Raw genomic sequence first — 22,071 nt, forward strand, 5'->3', positions numbered from 1 at the left:
CAGGTACTTATATCTGAAGGCCTAGGAAGGTATGCAAAGGACCCTAAATTTGTTTCAGCTACAAAACACGAGATTGCTGATGCATGTGACATGACTATTGATGAGATGGAAAGTGCAGCAAGTAATCTTCTCAATGGAAATATCAGCAATGGGACCAATGGGGACATGTTTCCCATTTTAAGCAGACAAGATTATGAACTTCAGGATTTTGGTCCTGGCTACAGTGATGAAGAACCAGAAACGGGACGATATGAAGAAGACTTAGCTGATGAAATGATATGCATTACAAGCTTATAGTATTTAGCAAGGAAAATGATTCTAATAACAGAAAAAGTGCCTCATAGTTTAAAGATGCTAGGCACTAGCTGGAGTGAATAACCAATCAAGTTTTGTACAAGTGATGTCACACCTCAAGGAAGCCATAACTAATAAATTGATTATCTCCAGGTTGCCGAAATGTGATCAGAGCTGCAGTACGTCAAGTCTCCTCCCACAGAATCTTCAGTTCCTCTGTAGGAATAAGGTTATTTTGAAACCAAGCAGATTGTGACAATCAGTTTTTTGAGGGCTAGAGCGGGATTCTGAGGTGTAATATCTTGCCTGTCTTTCAACCTTGTGCTGCTGTCCTTCATAGTAGAGCAGGATTTTGTCAGTGAAAATGTCTGTGTAAGTCCGGCACAAAATTGCGTGGGAAATAGCAACATGTGATGAGTGATGACAACCAATAATGTCATTACCTCAGTACTCGATAGCATATCAGCTACCCGTTGCATATCCATTCTAACATTGTTTTCAAACTTGCCTCCTGATTTCTTTTCTTAATGCTCTTCTAAAATACAGTTTGTTGTGCTCTACCTGTTAGAGATCGTTGGAAAAAGAAGTTATATAAAGAATAATCTGTCATATGTAACACCAGTTTACATAGGAAAATATCATTCAGATAGTCTGTTTTATGACTATCACGTTAAGGGCAAAATATACTGGAATAATTGCATTCTTACTAATGCACTTGCAACCAGGTTATAGTAGAATTAGATAAGATAGTTTGCTAAAAATTATATAGTAGAAATTATTGTAAATGAATTGTAATATACAATGATTTGTATTTGTAAAGAGATGTTCTATATTTTGTAATTATTGTACCGTAATTGAACTGCAGCAATATTTATGGACCCTAATTATTGTAACTCTCCTCAGAATTCTAGATAGAAGTATTTTTACTTGGAATATATAGATCTATAGCATAAATATTTAAATAGAGCCACCTCTCAGTGTAAATCTCTTTTTGGGATAAAGTGTCAAGTTTGAACTTGGCAACAGAACAGATTTTTTTTTTTTTTAATAATTGAGTCGAATCTCTCTGCATAAGGGATGCACAGTTGACTATTTACAGTCTTATACTTGGAAAGGTAAAAGATTTAAAGTTATTTTAACTTTTTTGATTGAAAAATAAGCTCTAATTTTATTTTTGTATTAATCCCATGCTAAAAATAAATATTAAAATCATTTAAAAATTGGCAAGTTCATGCCAGGGTATTACTGGTCATGAGACAGTTAGCTTTGACAAAGTGTATTACCTACATACCCTATGTTGATAGGAAGCGTCTTGGGCAGAAAATATTTCACAGGTAAATGAAAATGCTTTACTTCAGTACTACTTACTCTGCTTGGGAAGAAAAGAAATATGATGAAATGCTTCTTCACAGAACCAAAAACCTTGATATAAGAAGTATACTATTTTATTGCCTCTACCTTACTGTTGTTCTACGTGTACTATTTCAAAGATTATTTTTATGCAATCGGGAGAGGGCTTAGATACCGTTCACAATGCAGTAAAACCCTGAAATGACTTTGAGGCTAATACAACCTTGGAGGAAAATCAAAAAACACTGAAAGCTACTGTCTATTTTGTTACCGCTGGATAACAATGACTTGTTCTAACAAGTTATCTTATCAGGTTTTACCTGTAGTTCATATGGTAGATAGCAATCCAGTTCACATTTTTACAAATGTGATGTTTAAAACATGTCAATAAACATTTTGTACATAATGACAGTTTCCTATGAATAGCTCACAGACTTCCTCTGAAATCATTCTTATTTCAAATGCCAGGATAAGAACTTAAAGGTTTGTAAATTATTTCTTGACCTACATCATTTTGTATTAAAACAAATGCAAAATGTTCTTCAAAATAAAACGGTGTAATAATTTTATTATACTTGGGACTCCTTTTACTAATAGTTTTCCACCAAGAAGCTCCAAAGGTTAAATTCCGTTTGTGCTGTTTGAAGAATGGAAGGGAATGTGTGGAATATAGTCATCAGCCTACGCTATCATAGCGTGCAAGTCTTTTATGAATGATTGCTGTTAACCAGAAAGAAATAAAGTGATTAGAGTATTCATATGGAAAAGGGTACTATTACTCCCCTACTATCTAGGGGATTATTACTTCCCTAGATACAGATCTGTGGAAACAATTAGGAAAATCTGACTGAAATCCCCTAAAACGTCAAAACAAATCTTTCATGCTGTCTGCCAGGAAACACTTGGGTAGGTTACCCAGCAGCAGTCACTTCGTTACACTTTCCCAGCTTACAGAAACAAACTTCAGGAGACCAAAATGGAGCTTTCTGGGTCTGGTGTCACTGTGAAATAACAATGAGTAGTTTTCAAAGTTCCACCTACTGTGGTATACCCACTTCTGAAAACCGCCTTTAAGGCAACTGAAGTTGAACATTAAAACAAAAAAGGAGGGAAAAATCCCAGACCAGGTTACTTAACTGCATGGACTTTTGACAGCACATCAAATTTGGCAGATTGAGCTGAACAGCAATGCTTTTAATTAATCATTTGTCCAAGGAGACAGAAAACAATATGCTGTCTTCGCTGTATTTTCTTGCTGGTATGGTTAGTCCTTAGCTTTCAGTAGTCTGGTGAGAGACGCTTTAGGGCAGATATGCTATTTTATGAGAAAACAGTCCTTACAAAAATAAATCATGAAGGAAATTTAGTTACAAACCATGTTCTATATAGTTAATGGTTTAAGGGAGAACATACATATATATGGATCATAGAATACCTGTTCAATTTTATTACAGAAGCATATGGAAAAAAGTAATCAATATATGCACAATTGCATGGTAATTGGCACCCTTAAAGTGCTGCCAATCGTAGTAGTTACTCAGTACAGAAGAACTAGAAGTTATCTCAACAATTAAAGCATATTTCATGAGTTTCCAGATTTGTTTAGATATGTCTATAACGACAGAAAACATTAGTAAAGAATTAAGCGTTGCTAAGTCTTTTACAGTGCAGTAAATTCACTGAAAAAGTGAATATATAAAATATATTCATATTTGAACAGTGTCTTTTTTTGGAGCTTGGATGACAGAAGAATAGAGACTAAAAATTATAATGCTATAATAAGATACGCTTGTGTTCTCTCTACAGTAATTCTTCATTTTAACTATAATTTAAAAAAATGCATAAATGCTTTTATTATGCCTCAAAATATGTTTCTATGTTTATTTCATAGAAAATGCATGTTCCAAGCCCACTTCCCAGTTTTCCAGTGTTTATATAGCTGCCTCATTTGGTTGCAGACTAATTGAAATCAGGCACTTGGAAAGGATTTTAAGCTGCAGAAACATCAAAAGTTCTGGTGTACAAAACCTTGAGGGGCCTTACATAAGTTAAATATAATGCAGTTTTACAAATACTGCTATTTTCTGCTACTTTTAAAAGCACTTCTCATACTAAAGCAACTTGAACTGAAATATGCGTACAAAAGAAACATTTTTGGTCACTTTTCTTTCTTAATCTCATTGTCCCCAGCCAGATACCTCCAACTGTGTCTGAAGCATCTCAGCAAGCTATTGCCATGGAAATGCTGGTGTTCTCACTCGCAGCACCGTTGCTGGTTCAAGCCATGCTGGCAGGTCTAGTAACTTCCAAATTCTTACATTAAGCAGCTTTTACAGTTAACTGTTTTTGAATACATAATGTAGTATCATCTGCGCATTTATAGAAAAAATTATATCTGGGTAGAACTGGGAATAATATTCAATTATACACTGTATTATTTTGTTAAATAAGTAAAACCCTGGAATTACCAGCCTGTGTTCTGCAATCCAGTAAGGTGTAAAAGATGGTTAATTTTAGCTAGCAGACTGCCAGTGCTCCACAGAGCATGTTAGAATATCTTGTACCTGTTCTAATTATCCCTTAGCAGACTTGACTCTGCTAGAAGCACGAACAATTTTGACAGGAATTCACTATCAGAAACCAGATACAAGGCAGGAGAAACTAATGGTAGCTTGATGCTACCTAAAGAGTTCCCCGGGGCAACAGCACTTTCAAATACCTGAGCCATTTCTTTAGCACTGCATCAAAGGAATGTCACGAAGGAGCCTCCACATTCTGTAGCAGTGAGGCCTAAATTAATAAAGCAACTGCGGTTCACAGCACTGAAAATATTTTAAGTGTTTAGAAGGGGAGGAACCTGCAGGGTGGCTATGTATGTTTAGAACTGCAAGAAAAGATGATGATGTTTCAGAGGAAATGCCCGATTATCTGATTGCACAATGCAGCAATGTGTACCTGAACATAAGACACACGTGCAGTTTGGCATGTGTCTCTAACCTGGCTATTTCCTCATCTTTTTAGAGCCTGACATAATGGCAGAGGATAGCTCTGTGCGTGGTCAGTAGTAAGTTACGTAAGACAGTGGCTAGTTAATCCTCTGCAGTTGCATAACAACAATTCCCATCTTGCATGCCTAGAGTGGAAACCCGTGTTGTAAATCTGCAAATGCAGGCACTTCAGTATTCTGTCTTTCCAAATTGCTTCCCCTCTCAACTGCACAGGACTGTGGTGAGTCTCACCAGTATATATTACTCTGAGTATCCTAATACTTTGTATTCCAAATGACACTAAGGTACCTACTGAATGCCTTTAAATGAAAATCTCAAAAGCACAGGTGCTGAATAAAAATTATTTGCCATAAAAAGGTACACCACACGCAGTTCATGCTTTCCTCAAACGCACAGTTGCATCGGATGAATTGTCTTATTAACACAGCTGATCAATCACCTATGACTGAAAATATTCTTGCTCTTCCCCTCATTCCAAAAGAATGCATCCCATACATAGAAAGGGTTTACCTGCCTCCTTTTGGAGCAGAGGTCACTGCTAGCATCTTCCATCTTCAGTATTTTTGTTTGTCTTCATGCAGATACTCTAATGAATTAAGTCCTTTCCCTCAGTTAGCAGCAGGGCTTCCAACCACTGCCTTACAGTAAGCAGCACCAGGTAGAAGTATCTGCCTTAAACATCTGCAGTTGTCCCTCTAGCCAACATCTGACTCAGCAAGTTTTTTTACAATCTGCTCAAATGGTGTAAAATTCCATTTTTTCTGCAAAAAGTTTATTCTGTTTACCACAAGTCCTGAGCAATCTTAGGCTACAGAAGCTTTTACTTTATAATTTGACAGCTGCTTAGTCAGAAGTTATTTTGGAATACTTAATAAATCCAAACAAGTCAGTGGATTAAATTTCATTCAGTGAGTTCCATTTCTTTAGGTTTGTTTTTTTTTTTAAATCAGTACCTGAAAGATTGACACAGAAAACAGCCATGAAAGATCATGTACCTTGCTTTACGCATCTGAAGATAGTAAAACAAAGATTTAAGTCCTAACTAAAATACAGCATTGGTTCACTGAATAAGTTACTTGCCTTCTAATTTAAAAAAGATCTCTTCCCGTATCATCAATATCTGACCTTATGCAGTTATTTTGAGTAACCTTTCATTTTAAATCTAGCTTGGCTGTAGTTTTTTTAATAAAATTTGAGTGAGAGTAAGGCACCATTCAGAGTATTTGCTGAGAAATATCTTTTGCAAACACTCATCTTTGAGCAAAGACCAGTAACTTTAAGGACGTTAGAGGAAGTGCAGATCTCTTACTGTGCTAAATGATGAAGTGGTACAACTAAATCAGCTTAAATTGTCAACGGAATTCTACTAAGCTCCTTGCGAAAAAAGCAAGGAGAAATTCCAGTTTTCCAGTATATTTTTACAAATATCTGCTCCTGTTCTGCATTTTTTAGAAAAATAAGTTTCTGATAAATATAATGTATATCTTCTTTCTGAATACTGTACAGTTAAGACTGCTAAGTATGGTGAAGTCTAACCTTCAGTGAGGATTTATAAACTCTGCATTCCTCTCATAAAAAACCACATTTGACAAATTCCGAACACATGCAGGTTCCTCTCTCTCCTATGAACTCTGATACGAACTACTTTGGCCTGTGCATATGAAATTGCATAAATGCTTACATTTACTTAACCATTCTTTGCAGGATGTGGGGATTACTGACTAGCTGTTATCCTGGGTAACGCTCTCACAGCAGTTAAAATCCTTTAAATAACAAGGCATACCATAATGATTTTCAAAATAGTGCACATTAATACCTTCCATTCCTCGTGCAATTGCACAGTATTTCTGGCTTATTTGCGCAACTGTCTTGTCATTTAGACATAGCTTCTCTTCAACAAAAAATCTGAACTGTACTGCAAAAGGTCATGTTTAACTAAAATAAGCAGCTTAAGCCAACTGATTAAAAAAAATGAATAGGTAGTCTAATGTAAGAGAACGGTTCAAATTAATACTTATTTTAATAGGAGATGTTGTTTTGCATGGTATTTATTTTGTTGGCATGTTCAGTATGAGATACCAACGTGCTGATGAAAGCCTAAGTAGCAAAAGATGTGAAAGGATGAGAACATTTGTTTATCTCTGTGTTTCCAAGGTCTTGGGCTTATATACAGGAACATTTTTCTCCTGAAGCGATGGGAGGCCCTTAATTATATCTGCAGCTTTCTCTGCTATCATAATAGTTGGGGCATTCAAATTTCCACTGACAACACTGGGCATTATTGAAGCATCTACTACTCTCAAGTTTTCAACGCCAATTACTTTTGTTTGGGGATCAACTACAGCAGTGCTATCTGAAAGCTGACCCATTTTACAGGTGCAGGAAGGATGATAAGCACTATCGGCCTTCTGCCTTATGAAAGCATCTATTTCTTTGTCAGACTGAACATGGTTTCCTGGTTGTACTTCAGGCCCACGAAATTTTTCAAAAGCTTTCTGAGCAAAGATCTCTCTGGTCAACTTGACACACTGGCGGAATTCCCAAATATCTCTTTCTGTATGAAGAGAAAATAAGAAAACTGTAAGTACACCCTTAATTTAGTAATACACACAGAATGCATAACAGAAACAAACAGCATCAAAGAAAAAAGGCTGGAGGGGAAAGTCTCTCACTTATTGCTGAAAGCCATAATAAAGTAGGATATTTTTCAAAGTCACAGATATTTACATTCACTGTGAACAAAACTGTCACTTATATTGCACGGTCCCAAAAGGGAATAGGTGAGCTATGAAGAATTGCTCTCTATTTCGCTATACCCACTGTCTAGCCAAGGACACTAATCTCAGCACAAAGAAGCAAACGAGATCCATTCCTTCACAAGCGGAGGAGGGGATGAAACGAACAGCATGATGCAGCAAACACTAAGAACCCTGACTGCATCCCCAACAGGGCATTCTTTTTGGTTTATACAGTGCTTTGCACAATGGCCTGTTTTGATACTAACTGACTTTCATAAATGAGAAAGAAATAACAATGCACCAACCAGCACTTCCAAACTGGTGTGGAGTAGATATGAAAATCTGCTACTGAAACAGGCAGGAAATAAGTTGACATCAGAGCGAGGAGAGGCTGCATTTACCTGTTGACATGTAGTTAGGCTCAATGATAGGATGGTCATTTGGGTCTGTACTCTTCAGCTTTAGCCAGCCCACACTCGTGCTCCTCATGGGTCCCACGTGGACCTGCAACACCCACGCTATACTCATGACACAATCCCACCTGATGTGTTTCTAAATTCAGTATGATTTTTTTTTTGCAATTTGGACAGTCTTTATAAATTAAGCAAATGTAAACGTTAAAGGGAGATAATGGAAAATGCCACTGAACATTTTTCCATTTTATATAAATTTGTTGTAAATATGATAGTCCATAAGGGGAAGGGAATATACCTGTCTTATCAACTCACAGCTGTTCTTTTAATTTAAAATACAACCATTCCAATTTAGCAGTAGCAGAGCATTCTAATACAATCGGCAATCAGACCAAATTACTATCATCACTGAAGAAAAGAGATTAGCAAGAAGAGACGTGAATATTCAGTGACAGTTCCCGAGCATTAGCACAGACTTTTGGATCAAGATCATAGTCTAAAATGGGGCTTGGATTTGTGCCAATGAATAAATGAGTGGCCTCATACATTCTCGCTTAAACCTCTGTCTAAACTGCAGTGGAACAGGGAACACCTTGTTTTGGTTTTGTACAGCATCTAGCACAATGGTATCCTAATCAATAGCACTATGGCACTTCAGTATTGCAAATACTTAAACAGCAGTTCAATACTTGCCTACTTTCCCAGAGACAAAAAGTAACATAATTTTGGTAGCAATATCAAATAACAAGCTCATGTTTTTTCCCCAATGTAGGAGGTTAAGCCAGCTCTTTTGTATTATACTGAACAAAGTCTTTTTCAGTATATAGCCAAATTATCAATATTTATAATAGAGCATAAGCCTCCTTGCTAATTGCTACAGAACATTACTAGAATACGTTCTTCAACAACTCACCTGGTAAGCTTCCATTGTGGAAGCAACCCGACCATGATCAATCACCTGAGAAGGGAGAAAGTGGAACTGAATGTCGGGGTGAGGAACCCCTGGTTCACTTCGGATAAAACCACCAGATTCTAAGTGGGCAGTGGCTCCCTCACCTACAGAGTGCAAATGAGAGAGAAAATGCCATTAAAAGACCTCAGAAAAGCAAGAAATCTGCTGCTTCTTAACCCTTGGTTTCACTACTATGAATAATTTATATATACAGTGGCAATTGCAAGGAACACAAATCCATTATGAACAGCTTGTAATTTAAGCAATATGCATCACTTTCATCTGCTTTTTAATCACTAGATAAATGTAAATATGCATAACTTTGGAAATCCCACTTATTTAAGAGTGTGGGGTTATCTCACTGTAACTGGCAGGCCCAGGGTCTCACTCCAGAGGCAGATTTGGTCCCAGGATCCTAACTGGTGCGGAGGGAACTGGCTGCAGCATCCTGATACCGGTGCACTGCATGCTCCACGACATGCAGTATAGTTATCCCATCAGTCACATGTAATAGGCAGAGCCATCCACAGTACCTACCCTGAAGGGTCAAGATGAAAAGCCTGCAATGCCCCTCATATTATGTTATTTTCACATCCGTTTAAAACTGTAAGTTAGCCCTCAATATTTACTCGCATGGTAAAAAGCCACATATACCCCACGTAAGTTGTCAAATACTAACATAATAATTCAGCAAGTGATGAAGACCTCAACTTTGGCCAAACTATTTTACTGGTTTCAAGGATTACTTTTACAGATTCTTTTTAAGGTACAACTCACAGCTGGGTTACTGTAAAATGAGTGTGTCATTTTAACAGAAGTCACTTCTGATCTACGTGCAAGCCTAAAGGCTTCTGATCAGGGCAACAAACTAATACTTTTGGGGCAATTATACAGAAAACTTAATTCAGTTCAACAATATGGTTTTATTGACACGCTATCTATTTCAAATAGAATTTTTTCATTTTTTTACAACAGCTTTTCTCAATAGCACCAAGATTTTTAAATGTAGAATTTTTCTTAAGAGATATAAAATTGTTAAAAACCAGTGTATAAAAACCTCCCTTGTTACCTAAGATATAATAACTGTTTTAAAATATTCTGATTTAGGGGGGAAAAAAAAAGTTCAAGTCCGTTTGCAAGCTCCAGTTATTTCCCAGAACATGAAAAAAATTATATATGAAGGCTCCCAGACTTTGAAATTCATGGATAAAAGGCTGTAATAATTCTAAATCAATCAATGGTAGAATGATTGCGTACTTTGTTTCATACCTGTAAACTTCCAAAGCCATTCTAGACCAATCCTCACCATGTTAACTGGCTTTTGTGCATTATATAGAGTAATAGGTTTGGTGCACTTTTGCTGGACATACACTTCTAAATGATCCTGAAGGTTCTGGCCTACTCCTGAAGGGGGGGGAGTAGAAAGGGGGAGGAGGGAGAAGAAAGGGGAAAAAAAAAGGTTGTTTCACACAGAACAATTATACACAACATTTGCAACCAGAAAACAGCATAAATGGGAACTAAACTAACCTCTTACAAGGGCAGTGATGACTAAGACCAAGACCATGAGTCATATCAGCCTTTTGCTCATGTCAGAATAAGGTTTTACATAAACATAGCATAACTAGAATGAAAATAGAAAGTTAAATGGCAGACATATCACTTGTTCTTAAATTGCCAGATGAGACTTCTAAATACAGTACTAGCTTTTCTAGTTTTAAGGAGAAGTTCATGTTATTCCTTCGATCTTTGAATATATATGATAGTGGGAGTTTATACAATCTGTCATGGATCAAAACTCATTCAAAATTCTAAATTATAAGTATGCTGCTTTACTTTAAAAGTACTCAGTGGCATTTTTCAGAAAGGCATTTTTCACTATCGAATGTAGTGAATAAAGTGTAGGAGTTTATTGCTCAGTTCTAAAACCAATGCATGTTTCCACTGATTTGTAGCACTTACATTTCAGTCCACACAACCTGACATAAAGACAACTGAATTTCATGGATTCGTTTCATTTAACGGTCTTTGAACTGCATTCATAGGAAGATGTAAAGTTAAAAGAAATAATAAAATTACCAGGAAGATGGCAAACAACAGGGATCCCCAGTTTTTTTAGATCATCTGCATTGCCAATCCCAGACAACATAAGCAGCTGTGGAGAATTTATGGCACCTCCACTTAAAATAACTTCTTTACTGGCAAAAGCCTAAAAGGAAATGAGCACAAAAGTCCTAGCATTATTAAGCCTGATCTGAATGCAAGCAACATGTCAAAAGCTTCTGTTCAGATATGCTATTCTGACCCAGATTAGACACCCTTCCCTCACTTTTTTCTCATTCTCAATGTATTCCTATCTTGCCAGAAGTTTCTGCAGAGAGAAATGATCACATTGATCATTTCTGTATTCATTCCCATGTTTACAATCTGTTCAAACTGTATGGGACACAAACATTCAGCTAAGCCAGTACCATGGCTGCCAATAAACTCCTGTGCTACTTGCCAGGAAAAAAGTACCTATGACACTCGGATCAGTCAGCTAAGTGTCTCTTCCATTTTCAATAATGGTTTGTAAATGAAAACTGAAACTCCTAAGGAAGATTTTGAATTCAGAGACATGCTAGCTCAAAAATTCTCAAAAGCTTATCTTCTTAATTCAACCAAGACTAATGTTTGGTTTCTTAGCTCACTGTAGTCTTCAGAAGCCTCTCAACCACTAAAGCACTACTGAGAAAACTCTGACTTGAGGCATATATATAATTCTGTTTTGCTGACAGACTTTTCATCAAACAGTTTGAGTCTGAGCCCTTAGCTGGTCACGATATAGGCTGCTAAACTATTCTTCCGCCTTTGACTTTTCTGTGCTGGATAGTTCTTTTTCTAGAACCTTCTCTGCAAGTATTTTTGGCACATCTTCTTTCCAAGGATTTCTGCCCCAAAATATTCTCATTTAGCAATACCAAAATCCCTCCCTGTGTCATTTGTATCTGTGGCTACCTCTTCCCTGTTGCCACATCTCTTAAATTTAGGATCAGCACCCCCCTTAGTGCTTTTCACTGTTAAAAGGGAAAACTGTGTGGAGTAAGAAAATTGATACCCTTCTCCTTTTCCCTTTGCTCTTTGAAAGAGGATGATGTGGGTGAACCCAACCTTGTTCAAACCATCCCTTTCTATTCCAATGAGATGGCTCATGAACACACACACACATTGGATGCACTCCATCCTCCCTAGTCGCACGTATGTTACCTGTTGAAATATAAGATATCCTATGTATACACACTGAGTTAGGTAGTTGATTACAAACTGAATAGTAACTCTTGCACGTTAGAAAAAAAGAGATTCAAGATTCATCTGTCCTTAAGAAAGAACAACTGCACCACAGAAGAAACAAAAAGTAAGCAACAATTTATATTTAATGCAAATTCTAATGCTGCCTAAGCAATACACATTTGCAAAAGTAATACCATAACATTTATCTGTGAATTCTAATACATCAGTGTGGCCACAGTGAGGAAAAAATAGATGAGGCACACAATTATCCTCCCTGAACTTCCTCTCATTAGCAACCCCACAAGGGTTCAAGGAAACATCTCTGGTACTGCTCATCTGCATTCTCCACTTTTGTAGAAGGTAAGGTGCTATCATGAGTAGCTGCTTGTTTTTATTTTAGATGAGACATTTAGCTTCTAAAGCAACATTAAAAAGTGCTATTTTTTCCTGTAGTATGGTGAAGAGTTAACAGATCAGCATGGAGTGCATATTAACTTGTAGTAATCCTGTCCTTTTTGAATGACACCTCAGCTATACAGAATGATGAATGAGATTGTTGCCAGTAATAAGATCAAAATGTAGTAAGAAGATAAATTTTGATAAATTGTTTCCGCACTATGTATCTGATATTGCCAATGGATAGCCAGTGCTGATATTTTTTGTTCGTTATTGTTTTGCTCCGGGCAATCATTAGTATGTTAAGACTAATACACAGCGTATCTGTGAGTGCCGAATCAATACCTAGATCTGTATTTTACATGTTATACAAATATAACTTACTTATATTTTTCTATAGTACACACAGAACTGGTGCCAGTTTGTTCCAGGTAGCATTCAAATGATGCTCGTTCAGTCTACACACGCTCACTGCAAAGTCAGCACTGTAGTTATTCCTAGCCCATATACAGTCTTTCATTGCACTCAAAGCTAACATGCAAAGAGGAAAAACTGACTTTGAAACATTTTTGTATGGGTTATTTAGTCTATGATACATTAAAAACATTTTTCCCCTTTAAATACACTTTTCTGCTTGATTCTGAACTCAGAAACTCCAGGAATGTTCAGTCTACCTTCCCTACTTTTGTCAGAGGGCTTGCTGGAGTCCTGGGAGCTCTCTGGGACCCCAGTGTCTACTGAAATAACAATTAAGTCACTGGCTTGATGAATAGGTTTTGAATCATGCTTGAATCAGGTTTGGATGATCTTTTAACTTTACTGATGACTGACGTAAAAGAGATCCTACCTAAAATAGACTGTAAAAACAAAAACGCTTTAATGTAATCAAGTGTTTCATCTTGATGTTCATAATGTAATAAAATTATTAGCTCTTCCATCCTGACAGGTATAAAATTTTCCAGAAAGTAAAAGCAGACAAGTCCTGCAATTTTGATGTTGGGGGGGAAAAAAAAGGAAGGGAAATACTTTGAAGGTGTACTTTTTATGATATATGCTATAAATATATCTCATTCACTATGTATAATTCATACATATATTAATATGTATGAAAATTCATAGCAATTAAAGAATTTTGCAATTAAAGTGGTCCAGTATTCAGAAAGTCTTTGTTCATATGTAATTAGCTTTCCAAGACTTTCTTCAACAAAATTAATCTTGATAATGGCACAAGAACAGCAAGTAGAGACATTGTTTTCGCAGACATTTAATAGCTTATGAAATCAATTAAATTTTCTGCAACTTTTGTTTTACATTGTTAAAATGATTATCATTACCAATCCACTTAGAAAACAACAGATTTGTTCTGTGCATTAGAAAATGAAAGAACAGTTTATTTATATTGCATTTTTAACTGTTAGCAGGTGTTCAGTCACAGAACACTTGTCTGTTGAGTCTTGTAAGCCTTACTGAACTCAAACCATCAAAATTTGTACTCTTTTTTGAATATTACTATTACACTTTTTAATTGTTTTATAATTGTTTGTGACTAAATATCTTGTTATTAACATACAAATCCCTTTTAGGCAATTTCCTAGTTACATACTCCACAATCAGCTGTAATAATAAAGAGTTAAGGGAAACGAGAATGTTTTAGGTCTTATAGATGTCAATGGATTGAAAGCTGCATAAAATGAACTGTTTATCCACAGAGTTAAGTTGTAATGGCAATTCAAGCTTCCTTCCACATGATCACATGTTCAGTGGAAGTTGGACTGAGATTGAAAAATACTCATTCCACAAATAACCATAAGGCACGTTTCATCATTATGTTTCATCATTGCTATCCCTAAACTCAATACGTAATGGCAAAGTAGAAGTGAATGACTCATTATTTATCCTTTGAGCCATTCAGATTTCAGTATCTAGCTTTTACAGATTATCCTACGCCAGAAAAGCATTTTCAGAATTGTTTTTCAGAAACATCAGCATTTCAGCACACTAGTCAATACGCTGAGACAGTGCACGATTGCACCATAGGTTCCAGCCAGAAACCTTACACAACACTCTTGCGTAACATCAATTTATGGCTTGTCCCCTCAGTACCGAGAGATGGAAATATAATGGCGATGTTAATCTCTAAATTGATACAGCTGAAATATCACCTACTGTAAAATAACTGACAAGGAATCATATACTGGAAGAGACAACATAACATCTGAGAAGCAGACATTTTGCATAGTAAAGTGCCACTTTTAATAAAAGTTTGTTTTAAAAAAAAAAATCTAATTTTGCTTTGACTCATAACTTTCATACGGGAAAATAAAAATCTCTTACCTTTTTCCTTTGCCCATTTTTCACATACTCAACACCAATGGATTTTGTTCCTTGAAACAAGATTTTTGTTACAAGTGTCTTCTCTGCAACTGACAAATTTGGGCGTGATATGGCTGGGCGAAGGTAAGCACTAGCTGTGCTCCATCTTTGACCTACAATGTATATTTACATTAAACATCAAAATAGTCATGCTCAGTATTCTTCAAGATTTTGGCTAATGACCATGAGGATGTTTACAGAGGGAAAGCCTTCATAGAGTTTATAGAGTTCAAAGCAAATGTGATTTGATATAATAACTAAAGATTTTCTTTTAATATAACAAATTTCACAATGACATTCTGAAAACCTACCCTCCTTCCCAAATTTAACTATGACTCAAGACTTGCATGCCAATGCAATTTTCAATGAAATACACCCTAGACTGACAGCAAGCTGCTGTGAAATGAACAGGGTGTAAATACAGGGTGCCATAGCTGTTCAGTAATCTAAACAACCAAATGGCATGCAGTGCAGATTATATGTCCATATTCCAAAATGCTTTCAGAAGTACCACTGGTGGGTCAGAAATACAAATTACTTAAGGACACCTTTATGATTTACCTTGGCGTATAGTCATGTCCATCCAGCCAAATCCTTCTTGCTGATAGCCATTCATATCATCTGTGAAGGGATACCCAGCCTGCTGGGTTGCCTCCAAGAATGCATGATGAAGAGGATGGTTTGTTTTCCCTCTTGACACATACAGGGGTCCATTTCCACCTCTGTACTGATCTGGCCCCAGTTCATGTGACTGTGCCTTCTTAAAATAGGGCAAGCAGTGTTCATAGTCCCATCCTATAGCCCCTTCCCTGCTCCATCGATTATAATCTTCTGCATGCCCACGAATGTATACCATAGCATTGAGAGAAGAGGAGCCACCCCATACTCTTCCACGGGGCCAGTACATAATTCGGTTATCCATATGCTTTTGTGACGTTGTGTGGTAATGCCAGTTATATTTCTCATCACAGAGGTTGTAAGTTAATGCAGCAGGCATATGAATCTTCCACATCAGTCTTTTACTACCTAGGAGGGTATCTTTAGGGCCTGCTTCCAAAAGTAGTACAGTACTGAGAGGGTCTTCAGTCAACCTGTTGGCTAACACACACCCTGCTGATCCAGCTCCAACAATGACATAATTATAAGAGTTTGCCTTTTCAGAACTAAGTTGAGATGATGTACGTGAAATTTTGAATTGTTCATTGGTGCCAGATATGTTCTTTAATATGTGTGCTTTAAACAGAGTTCCTGTTACTTTGTGCATCTGATTCACAGAACTGCAATATTTAACTCCTTTCATTAAGTATGACATCTTTATTGATTGTATAACTCTTGCAGAATTTCTAACAAAAATCCAGTGTATTACCCTAGAAAAACAAACAAAAATCCTAATTAAGATGTCAGCGTTAACACCTCTAAAATGTCAGTCATTTTCAGGTAAAACTGGTATACTTTACCCATTCTTACTATCCAAAAGGTTAACAACAATGCCAATAAAACAATAAACATTTACTCTGAAACTTGCTGTCTTATTAATGCAGCCTATACACCAGTCAAGTGGCATACATAATTTTGTGTTATATGCAGTCTGATTTTGATTTGCTTCTGGTCCCTGAGATAGATACATGAAGCAGATTTTCAAGTATTTGCCAAAACCATAAAGGATGGAAACCTTTGCTTGCCTTGTAGTCTCTCTTCATCTGCCTCTAATAGGTAAGAATTTATGAAAAACAACAATTTCATAAACTTCTCTGTAAGTTTGTGGCTGTCAGTGATATTGCATAGCCAAGTCACTACAATGGAAATGATGAGTACGCCTACTGTAGCTTCTGCCAAACCAAATCTAGGACAACGTCTCTACAAAACACGTGTAACAGTGAAACTCATTTTCAGCTATCCCTAAGGTGAAAAACTGCTGGTGTGTCTCCTAATATAGGCAAAGGCAAAATCTGTTCATCTGTGGCTTTCTCCCTTATTACTAAAACCAGATCCTGCAGCAACGTTCTGAGGACAGTTACAATCTAATACCACCAGACCCTTAGGCTGAGTAGGAATGGCAATTTTTTTACGTTCAGAAAAGCCTGTGAGCCTTGCAGGCAACACAGGTTTAGCTCTGTGTTGCAGAGGTTCAGGTACAGGGACTAAATGCAACATTTTCACAGCCCGTGTAAGTGTCATAGGTACTGATGCTGCTGACCAGTCTGAAGTGTGTTTCTCTTGCTCTCTCTCCTTGAAACCATTTCCCTTGGTATAAACAATTAGTGAAAATGGGTATCTTTGGGCTGTAAAAAGTATTTCTCCCTGGCCCGTAGCTTCTGTATAAGCGGTTGCCTTGGATTCTAGAGACAGCAACCTATCCCAAGGCTGTTACACTGTAATGCACTGCCCATCTGAAAGAGGTAAGCAAGCTTTCTCCTGGAAATATATGGAATACTGTATTATGTTTGTGAAATCTAATTTTTCAGAAATTATTTAAGTTGTTAACATTCATTTTTATACATTCAGGTTTCATAGTTAGCCAATATTTTGAAATATAAGCCCTGTATTTCTGTAAAATGTCTGGGTTTTTTCACTAAAAGAAAACATGTCTTAATGAATCACTGAAATAATCAGCTTTTTCTTACTAAAAGGTGGAACAGAACTGTACTAATTTTCTCGGGTGAAACTCTACAATGTACAGTTTGTGAGAGCACACACGAGCTCTTAAGGCCCAACTCTGTAACAAAATTAGGTGCAGGTTCCTGATAAACGTTAAAAGTCTTCCACATATAACTATATTTATTTACAATTTGATGTACAATCTCATATGCAAAAGTATTTTTTTTTTCCTCTCAGGGAAAGGATGGGAATAAGCATACATCTCTTACTCTTCTCTAGGAAGACTTGTAATAGGCTGTGCAAACCCTCAAACTTCTGGAAAATGAACAACCAATCATGGAGAACAGTTTGCTCTGTTAAAAAAGAAAAAGGATGCAGGGGATAGGTCTGAGCTCACAGTCCACACAGCTGATTCTCACATGGCTAATTCAAAATTTATCCCAGCTGAAGGTGGGGGTTGTCTTTTACAGGTGGAGAATATTAATGGATTCTTTCTCGGAAAGAAGGTTTGGCAATTTCCTGTTGTGCAGCAGAGGAGGATGCAAAGGTAGAGAGGTTTTTACTTGTTTTGTTTTAATTTGTGATGAAGAGGGCTACAATTCTGAAGCACTTATGTTTAACTTGCAGAACTGGTGTGTGACAGGACTTTATTGTTTCAGGAACAGATGTCTGATGGGGTTGGTAGAATATGGGCCTGGGCCCTGATAATCTGGGAAAGATACTTTGTCCCCATAATGTGAATTGTTTGTTGTTTTTTTTTCTGGTAGAGATTCACCATGATGAGGTGAAGTGATCAACCTTACTCCCGAGGAAGTAAACCCTCAGGTTTTGGTCCTACAGATGGTCAACAGCTATTATTTAGATAGGTAGGGCTCACAGACTCTGGAACAAGTACTGGCTGGCTTATTTTGGCATGGGATCTATAATGCCATCAAATATTACTGTGCCTCCTAACCAGAATGCTGGCTGTTAAGCCTATAACCTACCTAGTTTTTGGCTGTAAAGAGGGCAGATTCTGCAGAGTCCCTGGAATCATGTTCTGTCAGGGACTGACTTACTCTGGTTGTGCTGAGGGCTGTAGTTCTGCAGCTTGCTACAGCATAAGCAGTGGCTACTGAGCTCCCAAAAATACTATCTCAAGTGACACTCCAAAGGCAGCACTGATGTTACGGGACTAAGTGTTTGTGCCTTGCCTTATGCCAGAACCCTAATATGAAGTCTAGACCCTTTTAAAAGCTGATTTATTAAGAGCTTCTCACGTGCAGGCTTTGAAACTCATAGAACAATTCAACCTTGTATTGAAGGGGTTGGTATCAAGGACTGAGATCATGAAGTCCTGAAATTAGAACATGATACTTCTCTCTAAAATAATCTATGTAGTTCTATTGGCATACATGGGTTTGTCACGGTTCAAGTTTTTCTACAGAAGATAGTCTTGCGGAATTTTGCAGGAGTCCCTCTTTGAACAAGAGAACATCAGTCAAAAAGTAACCTAACGCATCTTTGCACTCAACTTTCCCTTAGTTTTATCTGGCTTTTTTGCCAGGGAGACTTTACAACCTGGACAGCAGTGTTCCTAAGAACTGTATTTCAGCAAGAATATGCTTTTTCCAGTAACTGGAAAAAATCAAGTTGTTATCCTAATAGGTAGAATCATCTGAGGCTCTGAGATGTCCTGGGGAAGCTGACCCAATTTACTCAGTAGGGAACTATAGTTTTATGGCCAGCTCTATTAAATATTGTAGTGGCCATGTTAAAATATGTAGAAGTAGGGAGGTTTACATGGAGAACATGGTTCTACTGGAATGCTCTGTACTTACCACCAACAAAAAGTTGTCTTTTGGGCCTTACTGGATATTACTGCATGTCTTTATCTGGATTCTCACATATCATGACCTCTCTATGAACATGTAGTAAGATGTTCCTCAGGAATCAGTGAACAGACCTGCAGAAACGCATACGGCAGCAACATAAAATATATTCACTGTATTGCACTAGAGCTTCAAAATCTGGAGCTCATTTTAAAAAAGTATGTATTTACAGATATTACTATTGAGCAGGGCCTATAGACAGTGGTCTTACACAAGTGAGGAGAGCAGGAGCATCTCAGCAGGAAAATTCTGTTGCTACAATTTAATAATATATCTAATTGTACACCAGGTAGCCAGAAGTGGGCAGTGGAGTTCTGAAGTTAGGTGTTTGGGGCTCCTTGCGTCGTTGTAACACATTTCTTAATGCAGTATCAGGCTTGCATGAGAAATAAACCTTGATGTAACCCATGGGTGCCTACCATTGCAACTCTAGAGATGTTGATTTGGGGTCACATGTGAAAACAGACTTCTCTAAGGGACAGTGAAGCTGTGAAAGGTGAAGAATATGTTATTTCACTTTTTTTTTTTTTAAAGGAAGCGGGAGACAAAAAGGAGAGAAAAAGGTATGTAAGAGGCTGCGTAGGGCATCTAAGGACTAAATGGGCTTGCCCTCTAAGGAAGCTAAGCAAAAGTGCTAGGATTCAGCCCAGGGACCTTACTCCCAGACTTCTAGATTTAGAGGGCTCAGAGTCCACCACAAAGAGAGCAGGGTAGGTATCCTGCACGCATGGGGGGGATATATTGAAAAATGTACAGTAATGAAATGATTCTGTAGGTGGATGAGGTGGCTAACCTAAAAAAGTTACAGGGCACTGGGCATCATTACTGTTAACCAATCACAGCTGTCCTGTTCATTGATAAAACCTGAAATTAAAGTGATCAAAAATATGTACCAAGACAGTTAGGGTACCCACTGTGTGGGCTAGAAGGCTGAATTACCAGCCAAGGAAGCTAAATCTAATGTTGCTTTTAAGTAACTGAAGTAGTATTTTGAATCTACTCCACCACATATGTTTGTCTTATAAGACATAATAACATCTTACAGTTAGATGTTATTATATTATGTATTATATATAAAAATATTATATATAAAAATATTATATATTTTTGCTTTTTTTTATTGTTTTACATCTAATGGAACAGGACTGGCAGAGTAACATTTGAGAGGATTTTTATCTTGCAAAGAGTGAGTTGGGAGTGAAGTCAGTCAACAGTGTCCTGGTCATAATACTCAAGTGACTTTGAGAATCAGTGTGCAGATGATTCACAAATTTCTGTGCTTTTAAGTTCTGAAGTGTGGAGGTCAAAAATCAAGCCATTCTGATTTAATTTAAATCCAACATACATAGTTGGATTGAATGGATGAAAACACTAGTTTCCATGCACAATTCTTCTTGTCGTATTGATCCATACCCACTCTCATCTATGCATGGTCCTCCTGCATGAGCACTATCCTACCCCAGTTCCTCTAACCTGATCCTGAAACAAAGAGGAGATGGTCACTGTGGCTGAAAGTTTTGGCCCTGGCAAAATAGGACAGGGAGTAAACAGTATCTTCTCTGGTAGATGTAAAAATATGACCCTCTCCCGGACATGTCCAACAGCATGGACAATACATGGTGCAGTAGAGCAATGGGACATTTGCTGGACATTTACCCTTCACGGCACTGCGCTGCCAAATCCTGTCAGGCCTGTCTGTGTAAGACGCAGAAGGAACAGCTCCTCAGGTAAAAGCAGCTCTTGCTTCCCTCCCCACCCCCCCGCAGATTGTGTACACAGTCTAAATTCACCTGCTGTGGGAGTGTTTTGGATTCACTTTCCCTTCAGTCCTGCTAGTAAAAAAGTTCACTCACTTACAGAAACCTTGTTGTAAGTTTCATTTCCACGGCTGAAACTGTTCAAGCCTACTTACCTCACCGTTTCACCCTTTATGAACAAACGTACCTGCTGGCCTAGGGCGTCAGACTGCTGTAAACTCCTGCAGGTCTGCGGGCAGCCCGCGACCCTGCTCTGGGGCGCCTACAACGGCTTTTGCTCCTCACAATGGCCCGGGGCCGGATCGGGCTCCCGTTCAGCCGCCCCGAGGAGGGCGACTGCAGGCCTGTCCCGGTCCCCTCCGCAGGACAAGGCACCCACGGGCTGCGTCTCTCTCCTTCCCGGCCGGGGAGGCCTGCGCCTCCCTCAGAACCGCTTGTGTGTGGGGGGCTGCCACCGGCGGTGGAGCACAGAGGGCCGCGCTGCCGAGCGCTAGCAGCCACCGCTCGCTCCTGTCCCGCCGCGCCCTCACTCCCTTCTCCCGGCCCTTCCTCCTCAGCCCACCGGCTGCGGCCCCACTCACTCGCACGCCCTGCGCGGGAAGCCGCGGCGGCGCTCCCCGTCGCAGCTCCCCAGCGCGGAGGGCGGGGCCGGTCCCTGTGAGGCGCTGGGGCCGCCGGCGGGAGGGCGCGGAGAGGAGGACGGGTTGCGCTGCGCGGCGGCGGGGCCGGGGATCCCGCGCTCAGGACTGGTCCCGGCAGGGGGAGAGGTCCAGGGGGGAGGCAGGGCAGGGGAGCGGGTGGAACTTCCCACAGGAATGCACCCTTTGGCCGCCGTGGGAGATCTCAGTCAGAGCGACTTCGTGCTGTTTCGAAACCGGCCAGAGCGGCAGCGGGCCGAAGTCCGCCGCCTCACCCATCCCGCTGGAGTCCCCGGGCGGCTCGGCGCGCCGCTCTCTCGCCGATCCCGCACGCCAGCCGGAACAGGAGTGGCCGGAGCTGGGGCAAGCGGCGCGGCAGGGCAGGCCCAGCCCCGGCGCTGAGGCGACCTCCC

General features: G+C 38.8%; 2 protein-coding genes across 11 annotated transcripts in view; one reads left to right on the forward strand and one right to left on the reverse strand.

Annotated features, from left to right (window-relative positions):
* Nucleotides 1-297, forward strand: part of CACNA1D (calcium voltage-gated channel subunit alpha1 D) — a 213,610-nt gene extending 213,313 nt beyond the window's left edge. For all 8 annotated transcript variants that reach the window (XM_076346263.1, XM_076346262.1, XM_076346268.1 and 5 more), the window contains one exon: nt 4-297. In XM_076346263.1, the coding sequence (XP_076202378.1) occupies nt 4-297 (294 nt within the window). The remainder of the gene's footprint in view (nt 1-3) is intronic.
* A 903-nt stretch (nt 298-1,200) lies between these two features.
* CHDH (choline dehydrogenase) lies at nt 1,201-21,650 on the reverse strand. 3 transcript variants are annotated; one of them, XR_012996023.1, is made up of 10 exons: nt 21,208-21,650; nt 19,213-19,337; nt 15,356-16,161; nt 14,756-14,907; nt 10,835-10,964; nt 10,013-10,159; nt 8,717-8,859; nt 7,792-7,894; nt 5,163-7,206; nt 1,201-2,364 (listed from the first exon to the last, which is right to left on the reverse strand). XR_012996023.1 is itself a non-coding variant. In XM_076346270.1 (9 exons), the coding sequence occupies exons 3-9, from the start codon at nt 16,104-16,106 to the stop codon at nt 6,788-6,790; spliced, it is 1,845 nt and encodes a 614-aa protein (XP_076202385.1). In that variant the 5' UTR covers nt 16,107-16,161; nt 19,213-19,337; nt 21,208-21,650; the 3' UTR covers nt 2,392-6,787. The 3 variants fall into 3 exon arrangements, 2 of the variants coding, with proteins under 2 accessions (XP_076202385.1, XP_076202386.1); XM_076346270.1 differs by lacking the exon at nt 1,201-2,364 and having other exon boundaries at nt 2,392-7,206; XM_076346271.1 differs by lacking the exon at nt 1,201-2,364 and having other exon boundaries at nt 2,393-7,206; nt 10,025-10,159.
* Between the last annotated feature and the right edge of the window lie 421 nt (nt 21,651-22,071).

This window comes from Aptenodytes patagonicus, chromosome 8, assembly GCF_965638725.1.
Source record: "Aptenodytes patagonicus chromosome 8, bAptPat1.pri.cur, whole genome shotgun sequence".
NCBI lineage: Eukaryota > Metazoa > Chordata > Aves > Sphenisciformes > Spheniscidae > Aptenodytes > Aptenodytes patagonicus.